General features: G+C 34.4%; 1 protein-coding gene across 3 annotated transcripts in view; it reads right to left on the reverse strand.

Annotated features, from left to right (window-relative positions):
• LOC131845353 (cytotoxic granule associated RNA binding protein TIA1) overlaps positions 1-13,086 on the reverse strand; it is a 110,112-nt gene that overhangs the window by 30,591 nt on the left and 66,435 nt on the right. For all 3 annotated transcript variants that reach the window (XM_059194408.1, XM_059194405.1, XM_059194404.1), the window contains exon 2: positions 893-980. Coding sequence is in view for 2 of the 3 variants with exons in the window: in XM_059194405.1 (XP_059050388.1) it covers positions 893-980 (88 nt within the window). In the remaining variant the exon portion in view is untranslated. The remainder of the gene's footprint in view (positions 1-892; positions 981-13,086) is intronic.

Consider the following 13,086-nt stretch of genomic DNA (forward strand, 5'->3'; position numbering starts at 1 on the left):
TAATCTGTGGGATCACTAGTATATATATAGGCAATAAGCCCTTTCCAAGAATTGGTTAAGACTCAAAAAGTTATATCCAAATTCGTCTGATAGTTCTAGAGTTTACTAATAATAATAACTGTTCGCGCCTAGAAACTATCATCTGGTAATTTTTAACAATTTTAATTAGAAACTATCATCTGGTAATTTTTAACATTTTTAATTTATGATTCAAGAAGAATTGAACAGCAAAGTCATTCAAATACTTTGTCGTTTGCATCCATCTATACATATATACGCATTTTATCATCTGGTAATTTTTAACAATTTTAATTAGAAACTATCATCTGGTAATTTTTAACATTTTTAATTAGAAATCAATCTGGTAATATAAAGCTATCATTTTTATATAATTAAAGCATCTGGTATTACAATTTTAATTAGAAACTATCATAATAATAATAAATATACAAAGCAATAAATCTAGTATTGAACAAGAAAGAGTTACTCTTCATAATCCTTAAGCTCCAGATGTCATCGTAGATAATAATAATATGTCAAGACAATTCACACAGCGCCATCTAGTCCCAAACTAAGCAAAGCTTGTGTTATGGGTACTAGACAACTGATATAAATACATAGATATAATGTTTTTTGTAAATATAGAAAACACCCAGATCGATACAAACAATCATACTCATTGTTGCAAATGTTTCTATTGATGAAGATCATGCGAGGAATTACATAAACCCGGGACTATCGGATGTAAAGCGGTGTACTAAACCTGAAGCTGTTCATATATATCATTTTTTCTTCGGCCATCCTCTCCCTTTACATTTCATCTTTACATTTCATCCAAGGTCAAATTAAACAATATTCTTGAATTAAGAAAGAGTTTAAAGAAATAACTTACGATATTTCACCAAATGGTGCGAACGCATCCCTCAGGCTTTGGGTCTCGATTTCTGGACTTAAGTCCCCGACGAAGATGTGGTAGTGCTCTGAAACAAACACATAGATAAACATTAATATATAGATTTATAACTGCCTTTAGACGTACGCTTTTCGTACTTCATGCAGGAAAGAATTAGCTGTTTTTTCGGACTACTCTAATGCTGTTAGTCGCAGTTGACCTTTACAGTCTGTACCTACTCAATTTGCCAGAAAAAAATTCAAATGTGTCATAAAATATTTTCTGTGTAAAAAAGCTTATTATAAAATTGAAGAATTTATAAATAATAATAATGTTTTTGTAGAAAATATCTAACTTACAATTCATAGCGCTGACAATGTTATCTGATTGAACAGAGATTAAGTGCGTAGCGGTTTCTATGTTGATTGTCGCATGCCTAATCCTTGTTGTTAATTAAATATAAGTAAATCAATATTTATTTAAAAGAGCAACACACAAGTTTCTTGTTTATTCTTCTTGTGATGAATCTGCATTCCGAATAAGCGGTAGAATAAAAAAACTTGACTATTCAAAAGAGCTTATAATAAGTTTATTGAATAAAGATTATTTCTATTTCTATTACAGCTTCAGCGGACGATAGGATTTGAAGATGGTACTTCAAGCCAAAGGAAGGACTTATGGAGCGGCTGAAAGCCAACTCCTGCCTGACGGATACGAATTTCGGAGGGTTCTGTGACACCGCTAGGTGTTCGAACCTCAGCCCAGGCCATCGTTATTTCGATCCCTGTTTGAAATGGACGGTGGATCAATCAGAGGGGAAAAGAAGCATGTGAATGTAGACAAAGAAATTGAGTAAGACTGCTCGCGCATACAGTGAACGCATTCCCGCGTACAACAACCATACGAGTTTTAGCGCCATTTTGTAAAATTATCATTTCAAAATGGCCGTCGCGACATCTGACTATAGAAGTAAATATAATTATATAGTTCACTTATTTATTTACTCTTTATTGCACCAGAAGTATATTATATAACATAAATAGAGGTAATAAGGTACATAAGGAAAGAAAGAAAGAAAAGAAAGAAAAATAAGGCGGTCTTCCAGACAACTTTTAGGTAGAGGAGAAAGGATAAAATGGTAGATGGCGCAAAATGGACTAGAGAAATAAAAAAAGAGTTATTGATGAAAACATATGTTTAGAATATAATCTGTGGACTATGAAATAACACTTTAAACATTTTAATCCACCGCATCGCTCTAGTATGTTTAAGACCATTGTGTTTGTGCCATTGTGTTGAAGCAAGTCGCTGGGACCAGGAGACACCGATTAAAAGTAAGATAAATGATATGCGAGAACAGTAAAATTTTTTTTCTAAAATAAAAGTAGCCTAAATTACTGCTTATTACAACTACTTGCTAAAAAAAATCACGTCAAAATCTGTCCAGCCATTTCAGAGATTAGCCGGAACAAACAGACAGACAAAAATTGTAAACATTGTTATTTTGATGTAAGTACCGTGTTTATATTAATATGAATATAGTAAAAAACGGTCATTTCAATATTACAAACAGACAGTCCAATTTTATTTACATGTATAGATTGTCTGTCGAACTTTTTAAGGAAGAAACGGCTGAATATTATAGAAGTTTGGTGAGAAAATAGATTTTTATCTCTAGGCAATCTTTTATTTCTAAAAGCAAACGAAGTCTCGAGTAAGCACTAGTGTCCAATATATTCATATTACACTAGTTTGCATATTCAGAGCTCAATTTATAGTATTCCGAACTTAGATTAGGGTGACGCCACTTGTTATTTTTGATGGGACAAATAAAAAAATAACAGTTATAGAATATTTATTTGTAACTAGCTGTCCCCACGACTTAGAACGTGGAATTTAACTTTATTTTTCTGAAAAAAAGTAGGCTAAGTTACTCTTTATTACATCAGCTACTTGCCAAAAAAAGTCCCGTCAAAACTGGTCCAGCCGTTTCAGAGATTAGCCCGAACAAACAGAAAGATAGACAGACAGACAAAAATTGTAAAAAATGTTATTTTGGTGTATGTACCGTATTTATATTCATATGCATGTAGTAAAAACGGTTATTTCAATATTACAAACAGACACTCCAATTTTATTTATATATATAGATTATGTACGTCTATTACAGACTCTTATGAACGTAAATCTACCGTCAGTTCGGAATGATATCGAGATGAGGAGAACTGACAAGAAACTCAGCTCGTATTCTTTTCAAATAAATGTTGTACAAGTTTACAATAATACAGATTCATTTTTAAATTCAAATCTGAGAGTGACCATCAGCATTCTTCTGAATAGAATAGAATATAAAATCATTTATTCAAATAAACTTAATTTAAGCACTTTTGAATAGTCAGTCTTCTTCTTCTTAATCGTTCCCTCACTGCTGAGGATCGCGACTCTACAGTATCTTGTCGACCAGCTGTCGCCATCGGTTGCGCTCAGACGCCTGGTGTAGTAGATCATCAGCATATGCTATTGCAAAAGTAGTCGTAACCCGAACAGACATTCCCCATAAGCAGCACCCGTTCATCCACGGATACGCTCCTTAATTTTAACCGCCAATACAATGAAATTCTTGTCTCTAATAGAAATATAGATATTTTCCATTCAACGCTGGTCCAGTTCCGGAGACAATTAAATTTCCACCGTAAAGAGACAAATTATATTTAACATTGTACCAATTTTCTGTTCTTTAATGTAAATAAAATTCTGTTAACATGATAATTCATTGCATTACGTAGTTATATATCATTTTCTATTTAGTTTACTTTTTATTATATAACCTTATCTAGCTATCTAGCGTATATTGAATGCGTCTATATAATTTAGCTCTTAGGCATACACAGTGTTGGATTACAATCCAGTTCTGTACCGAACTACACGCTCCTAATTATATTATTATATTGACTGTAATCTGTTTTGTATGCTAATAAATAAATAAATAAAAACCCTTCTACCAGCAACTCCTATTTTTTTATAGAACCGGCTATTGTATATATTTATACAGCTACATACAAACAGATTCATTTTTAAATTCAAATTTGGGAGAATAGAGTGACTACCAGCATATGCTATTGCAAAAGCAAATAGTTTGATCACAACAGGTACTACCCGTATATGCTACGAACACCGACAACTAATATATACAATATATATTATACTAGCTGTGCCTGCGACTTCGTTCGCTCCGCGCACGCAACGGAAGCTCTCAAATATAAATAATATTCCCCGTTTTTTATATTTTTCACTGATGCTTCGCTTCTATTGGTCGTAGCGTAATGTTATATAGCTTAAAGCATTCCTCGACAAATGGACTATCCAACACAAAAATAATTTTTCAAATCGAACCAGTAGTTCGTGAGATGAGCGCTTTCAAACAAACATACTCTTCAGTTTATAATATTAGTATTGATAAAATTTATCTCGTACGTTACGTAACGTGTAGCCACCCTATTTGAATCTCCCGCCGCCCCAGCATCAGGCCGGGATTGTATTCTATTACACGGGAAAGGATTTAGATGAGCATCTCCCCAGATCTATTTCATTACGAAAACTAGTTTTGTTACGATTTTCGCACGGGATTCTGTATACACGCGGTTTATACCGCGGTTTTACTGACGTGGTTTAACATATAAAGAGTTTTTGTAACTAGAATCAACAGGCTTACGGCCTGCCTGATGGTAAGTGGCAATCGTATTATATACTATACATATCACTATGAATATAAATAAATAACTCTATAAAATTAACACAGGGTCGTCTAGTCCAACGGTAATTGCAGTGGCAAATAAGCTCCCGGCCTGCCTGATGGTAAATGGTAACTGTAGTTATTTATAGGCGTAGCTATATGTATGGTAACATATAGCTACGCTTATAAATGAATAACTCTATAAAATTACCACAGGGCCATCTAGTCCAACGGTAAGCTGAGCTTGTGTTATGAGTAGTAGACAACTTACAACGGGTTCGATTCTTCGGACGGTACCAACATTTGTATCATGAGTATGATTGTTTATATCTGTCTGGCTGTATATTATATATTATATGTATATTATGTATGTATTTGCAATAAAAAAATCTAAATATTTATATCAGTTGTCTAGCACCCATAACACAAGCTCAGCTTAGCTTGGGACTAGATGGCGCTGTGTGAATTGTCCAGAGATATAATTATTATTTCTAGATGTTGAAAAACAAGCTAACGGCCCGCCTGATGGAATACCAACTGTCGTTGTTATATATTTTTTGCGATGTGTGCCCTCGCGAATCCGGGGCGAGACAGATTTCGTTAGTCTTAACATAGTATAAAGCAATGTCGCTGCGGCTGTCTGTTTGTTTATACCTTTTAAATTACACAACGGAGTTTCATTCAGTTTTCAGCAATAAATAGAGTAATTCAAAAGGATTTTATATGTATATTACATGCGTGTTATAGTATAGAACAAGGCGAGAAATTCAAAGACTTGTAATGCATACATGCGAAGTCTGGACGGGTCGTTAGTCATTACATAGTATAAAACGAAGTCGCTATCGGACAGACACCGGTCCGTCCCTATGTATGGTTAAATCTTTAAAACTACGCAACGGATTTTGAAGTTTTTTTAAATAGATAGAGTGATTCAAGAGGAAGGTTTATATGTATAATACATGTACACCCGGGCGAAGCCGGGGCGAGTAGTTATGAAAGCAGGTAGTGATACAAGTTATCTAAATATAGAGCGAGATAAACTAATTTGCTATATCAAATCTCGTTCACCGTTGATTGCATAATCAACTTAGTTATCACCCCGCAGGGTTGGTACAACTGTATACAGGTTTGCCACCCTTAAAATATTTAGTATCGTAACATGATGTCAGAATATATTTAATAGAATTAGGTGTTATTTTGCGGAAGTCCATTTCGCTGCTCGATGGATGTAGAAGTCTTGTAGCGGAATTAAACAACATAATATAATTATGTTGTTTAATTCCGCTGAGAATTAAACAACATAATATAATTATGTTGTTTAATTCCGCTACAAGACTTCTACGCTTTTGGGAGGAGCTTGGCTGCCTACTTTAGTAGCATGGCTCTGCACGCACAACGGCCCGAATGAGAGGCTAATTGCGGAGACTGGAGTCCAACATACAAAATTCCGCTACAATTAACATCACGACCACGAATCGACTACAAACTCTTCGGTGACCAAATAGCGACTGAAAAACGATCGCGGTTTGGTCACCGAAGAGTCAATACTAAGCTTCCAAGCTGTATGCGAACTCTATTCAACGACTGATGATGCCTCGTTTAGAGGTGAAACACGTATCGCAATATGGGTGTAGACTCAATAACGGTCGGAATTTGATCACCATTAGAAGGTCGTAACGGTAGTCAAGTTTCCACACTGAATATTTGTGGTCTCACACATGCTAATTGTAGCGGAATTAAACAAAATAATATAGATCCATCAAGTAATAGAATAGAATAGAAAAAATCATTTATTTAAATAAACTTAATTTAAACACTTTTGAATAATCATAAAAAAAAAATTATCTACTGCTCGCTCACTCACTCACGCTCATTACCGCTCATTCGGAAAGCTGTCTCATTACAAGAAGAACGAGCAAGAAACTTGTGTGTTGCTCTTTTAAATAATCCTTGTAGGTTCACATTTACAAGTCGAAACGTGTGAATACAAACTGCCAACCAGCACTAATTTATTAGGGTCAAATACAAATATGCAATAAGATTAAATCAGTCGTAGTGATAAGAGCAGACCAGTCCCTACAAGCAGCACTCGTTCACGAGTATGACGGATGAGCCAGCCATCACTGCGCTCGACCATATTCTAGGGAGCTCAATGACCCGACCCACCACGCCGCCACATGTCTGGACATTTTAGTGAGCATGACTACTTATTCCACTCGACCACGTCATAAATCTGATAAGGATATTTTTTATGTCTGTTCGGGTTACAAACACTGATTACACTATTTTCTTATGATAAAATTGCTATAGCATATGCATGCATATAGCATAGCATATTTCATAAAAACATTCCAGATCAATTGAATTTGATTGCAACAGTCATACTCGCTATAAAGTTCAACCGTGTGGCGGCGTGGTGGCCTGGGTCAATGTGCTCCCTCTAATATGGTTGAGTGCAATGATGGCTGGCTCATCCGTCATACTTGTGAACGGGAGTGAACGGGAACTGGTCTGTTCGAGTTACGAACACTGATTAGACTTTTTGCTTTTGCAATACCATATGCTTATGGTCACTCTATTCTCCCAAATTTGAATTTATAATGAATCTGTATTATTGTAAACATGTATAACATTTATTTGAAAAGAATACGAGCCGAGTTTCACGTCAGTTCTTCACATCTCGAAATCATACCGAACAGACGGGAGATTTCACATATCATAGGAGTCTGTAATAGACTTACATGAATAAAATTTTCATTGCATTCTCCAAATTTGCGAAGGCTACGGAAAGTTTTTTTTCGTATAGAATAGAATAGAAAATAATTTATTCAAATAAACTTACATTGAAGCACTTTTGAATAGTCATTACATTTTTTTAATCTACCGCTCATTCGGAGAGCTGTCTCATCACAAGAAGAACAGTGTAAGAAAGTTAGAAAGTTAGTGTAAGAAGTTCAGAGTTACTAATAGAAGAAGCTATTTCCTCTTCTATTATATCTCTGATATTTTGAATTTTGAATATTATTAGAAAATAAAATAAAATAAAAAGAGTGTAACACTTTACATTTTTTTATTTAGTTCTTGCGATGATATGAGCATAGTCCAATAAACACAGTCCAGACTTCGTATCTCGCAGACCTTCACAAATCATGGGAGATGCTATTTCCCACTGGACATGAGTAGGGTCACAATTTGTCCGATTTAATCGGGACGTCCCGCTTACAGACCGCTCTGGTCCGATGGATGAGGCTATTTGTTCCAATCTATAGCACGACAGTTCAAACTCCAGTGGACTAAATTCAAATTCAAATTCAAATTCAAAAATCATTTATTTATGTAGGACATTTTAGCCGCTTATGAACGTCAAATTTTTACATTATAATTTTATTTTTTTCCCTACCGTCCAGTTCGGTATATAGATCCAATTGAGAAGAATTGGCAAGAAACTCAATTGAATTACTTTTTTTTTTTAAAGCCAGTTTATTTACAATGTATATTTATATAGGTGTCTATGTCTAACATTAAATGAAAATTCAGTGCATGAACAACTATTGCCATGCACACTCGTCATTCAAGTAATCGTTTAGTGAGTAATAGGCTTTGCTCAGTAAATATGATTTAACAGATGTTTTGAATTTATTTAAGGGTAATTCCAACATATCCTTTGGTATCTTATTGTAAATTTTTATACCTATTCCCATAAAAGACCTATTAACTTTTTCTAAACGATACTTGGGGACAGCAAGTTTGTCTTTAAATCTTGTATTAATATTATGAATATTGCTGTTTTTTGGAAATAAGTCAAGATTTTTATGAACATATAGGATATTTGAATATATACTATTATGTACTATTATATAATAGTATATATTCAAATATCCTATATACTATTATATATAACTAGCTGACTTGCGCAACTTCGTTTGCGTTTCATTTCCCCACCTTTTGTAGTATTTTTCATTACAGCACCGTTCATTTTGGTCGTAGCGTAATGTTATATACCTTAAAGCCTTCCTCGATAAATGGACTATCCAACACAAATGGAAATTTTCAATTCGAACCAGTAGTTCCTGAGATTAGCGCGTTCAAACAAACAAACTCCTCAGCTTTATAATATTAGTGAAGTATGTCAAAGTTGGATAATCTGTAAATTTTGTTAACTCTTTTGTTAAGTATCTGTCGTTGTGTAAGTTTATAAATTTCCTAATAACTTGCATGAGCACAAATGTGTAATATTTGCGTATAAAAAATAGTAGGCGCTTTGACTTCACAACATTCTAAATATATATAACTCAAAGGTGACTGACATAGTGATCTATCATCGCACAGCCCAAACCACTGGACGGATCGGGCTGAAATTTGGCATGCAGGTAGATGTTATGACGTAGGCATCCGCTAAGAAAGGATTTTGATTAATTCTACCCCAAAAGGGATAAAATAGGGGATGAAAGTTTGTATGAAACTTTGTCAATTTTAAACCGATCGGGCTGAGACTTTGCAAGCATAAAGCTGCTATGACGTAGGCTAGAAAGAATTTTGATAAATTCCACCTCTTAATGGAATAATACAACGCGAGCGAAGCCGCGGGCAAAAGCTAGTTAAATATAAAAGATAGACTGCATATCATTATAAAATACCATATAAAACAATTAGTATATGTAGATTGTATAAATATATAGAACAATACACTGAAGTATTAATGTAACAAAGGACTCGATGGTGTAGCGGTCAGCATACCGCTTTACTTCCGACGATCGCGGGTTCGATTCCTCGCACGGTGCAAACATTTGTACTCAGGAATATAATTGTTTGCATCGGTCTGGGTGATTTCTATGTATATTATGTATATATTTACAAAAAAAATCTAAGTATTTATATCAGTTGTGTAGTACCCATAGTCGCTGGTTCGATTCCTCTCACTGTACAAACATTTGTATTCACGAGTATGATCGTTTGTATCGGTCTGGGTCTTTTCTATGTATATTATGTATGTATTTACAAAAAAAACGAGTACCTATGTATTTATATCAGTTGTCTAGTACCCATAACACGAGCTCAGCTTACAGTGGGACTAGATGGCAATGTGATAATTGTCCAGGTTTTTATATTATATATATAAACATTATCACTACTATTAGGTAACTCTTCTTTTTAAAGTATATTTAGAAGGTTATATCTATTCAGTTAATCCTGAAAAGCTCTTTATCAGAGTTGGCTAACCTACAATCTGTGTTTGTCCCACACGGCACCTTTGGACGGGAGGGGCACATTATTTTTTATTCATCCAATCGTTTGATGTATGGAGGGAACAGCCAATAAATATTTAAACAAACTCTAGAAAATGTCTTTGTGAGAGTTACTTCCTTTAGTATTTTAAACCGACTTCAAAATAGGAGTGTTAGGAACTCTTTGCACACTTCTATTTTGTTTATTTCATACTAGCTATGTCCTCGGTTTAACTCGCTTGAAATTTATAGCCTATATGTTATTCTGATGTCTCATCATTATCATAACATAGTATAAAAAAGTCGCTGTAGCTGTCCGTTCCTATGTATGCTTAAATCTTTAAAACTACGCAACGGATTTTGAAGCGGTTTTTTTGCTTGCTATACCTGTAGCACAGCGACCTATATAGATCTATCGTGCCCTTTTTTCAGAGTTCACTACCTAAGCATAGACCCTACCTGCTTTGGCGCTAGACAGGACTATAATGTGGAATAGGGCGATCGTTGATGCGCTGATTGCGCTAAAATAATCAGCACATAGAAAACCGGAACAGCTGATGCATCGGCGGGGCTCTTTGGACTGGAAAGGGCGGAACATGCTCGCTAAAAGTATAATAAAAAAAGGGAAAAGAAAAAAAAGAAACCCGAATTACGACAAAAAGTGAACTGTGAAATTAAACAATCAATAATTAAACAAAACCTGGACTATAACAAATAGTGAACTTTGAAAATAGTGTTAAAATAAGATTTCATATAATTGTATATGCAATGTAAGAATTCATAATGTAACAATACAACACAATGTAATGAAAACTGTGAAATTAGTAGTAGTGTAAGATTTATATAATTGTATATGCATATTGGTAAATGTAACTGGCTCCTAAGTGACACTGCATGTGGTCAACTCACCCGGCCGGCCAGCGGTGGTTCTGGGCCAGACGGATAAGGTCTGCCTCGGTGCCACTGTTAGGCAAATTGTAACATCTCGGCTGGAGTTGTACAAAAGTGGAAATTAAAGAAATATAATAATATTAAAGTCAATTAAAAAAGGCACGGACGAATATGTCTGTGGAAAAATGTATTTAATTTTACAATAAGATACCAAAGGATATATTGGAATTACCCTTAAATAAATTCAAAACATCTGTTAAATCATATTTACTGAGCAAGGTCTATTACTCACTAAACGATTACTTGAATGACGAGCGTGCATGGCAATAGTTTTCATGTTCGGGATTTTCATTTAATGTTAGACATAGACACCTATATACCTATTCAATGTAAATAAACTGGATTTTTAAAAAAAAGTAAATCAATTGAGTTTCTTGCCAGTTCTTCTCAATTGGATATATATACCGAACTGGAATGTAGGGAAAAAAAATTATAATGTAAAAACTTGACGTTCATAAGCGGCTAAAATGTCCTATTTCAATAAATGATTTTTGAATTTAAATTTGAAAAATAAAAAACACAAATGTGGAATAGTGCAGATTATAAACTCTGCCTTTCGCCCAGGGGGCGGGTATTATGTTATTTGACTAATGTATTCAATACATAATATAAAAACATCATTTGTATTATTGAATAGCATTGTAAATGCGAGTATAAAGGGATAACGTGACCTCGTTACCAGGGTCTAGTCGCCATTTCATTTCACATAACTGTCATGCAATCAATAAAGTGTTACGCCACATTTAGGTGCTTTAATGTTTTTTTTATACACTACGATGGTGGTAAATAACCATACGGCATATCATCATCATTGCCTTGCCTTTATCCCATTATTTGGGGTCGGCGCAGTATGTCATTCTCTTCCACTGCTCTCTATCAGTCGTCATATCTAAACATACTCTTCTTTTATTCATATCATCTTTCACACAATCCATCCATCTTTTCTTAGGGCGTCCCCTCCCTTTACATCCATCCACATTCATATTATACACTTTCCATAAGACATGGTCCTCATTCCTCATTCCATACGGCATATCTGATCGTAAATGTACACCGTACCCTTTGGACGTCTGACACAACAGGGTTTTTTTTTTACACAGGATCTGCTGAAATCCTGTTATTTGGGAGCCGAAGGGCATCGCTATTGGAATACAATGCACAGCGGTGTATATATATGGTAAGGTAATTTGGTTTTTATTTTTATGTTTGATTTTTGTTTGAATAAGTTAGTTTGTAATATTTGTTATTTATTTTGTATTTACATTATTCATTTATTGTATGTAGTATTTTTATCTTATTTGATTTATGTATTTATTATATATTCTTTTTTTTTTAATTTATTTATTTTTTCTTCTTTTCTTTTTTTTTTGTCACGTCCACGTTGCTGGTCGTCGTAATCTTAATATATACTTGAAAAACCCCATGCTGTAGTCTCTAGAGAAAATCTCGACAGGTAGTTCATTCCACAAACTAGTAGATTGGGGAGAGGGGATTGTTAGTAATGTGGACTCATGACCCCATTACTAGCAATATACCATGTCAGGTTGACCTCCACGCGGTTCCCCCTGGAAACCATCGTATAACCATATAAACGTAGAACAATTATAAAAAAACAACTAAGAATAGTATTAAACGTAATACGTGCCTATACATATAGAGTGAATTATTCACAGCTCTTACTATCAGCCACGTTTTAAATTATGTAAATAGTGTGTATGCATATGTATCTTCACGTTACACCCTCAAAGGGATGACCTGGATGCATAAATTATGAACGACAGTGCGCGCGTTAACGGGGCACGTCATAAAAAATGCACGGACATACATTCCGATTATTTTATATAGATATTTGTTAGTGCTTTTTTAAATATTTATATTGTTAACACGAATAATGTGTGTTAACACCGAGAGTAAATCATATAATTTACCTATATTTGCCAAATAAAGTACATTATTATTTTTACTATTGTCGCATTTTCTCATTATTATTATTCTCAATTTATCTTTTCTTTTTTCTTTTATAAATTTTAAAAAGTTAATATTCACCTACACGTGCCTTAGCCAAGTGAGGGAGAGGCTGTGCTGTGTGAAGATTGTGGCTTTTATTATTATAATAATTCTATGGTAAATAAAAATATTTACCTTTATCGACATTTAAATTTATTTTTATGGATGACAATGGAATGGTTCACCTGCCTGCGCTTACGGTTTACGCTGGCGGGGCACCAGTGTAAGATGACAAGATGAGTATGAGGCCAGGTAAGTTAGCACACCTGACAAATTCA

Source organism: Achroia grisella, unplaced genomic scaffold, assembly GCF_030625045.1.
Source record: "Achroia grisella isolate CSIRO2021 unplaced genomic scaffold, CSIRO_AGI_Agris_v1 utg461, whole genome shotgun sequence".
Taxonomy (NCBI): domain Eukaryota; kingdom Metazoa; phylum Arthropoda; class Insecta; order Lepidoptera; family Pyralidae; genus Achroia; species Achroia grisella.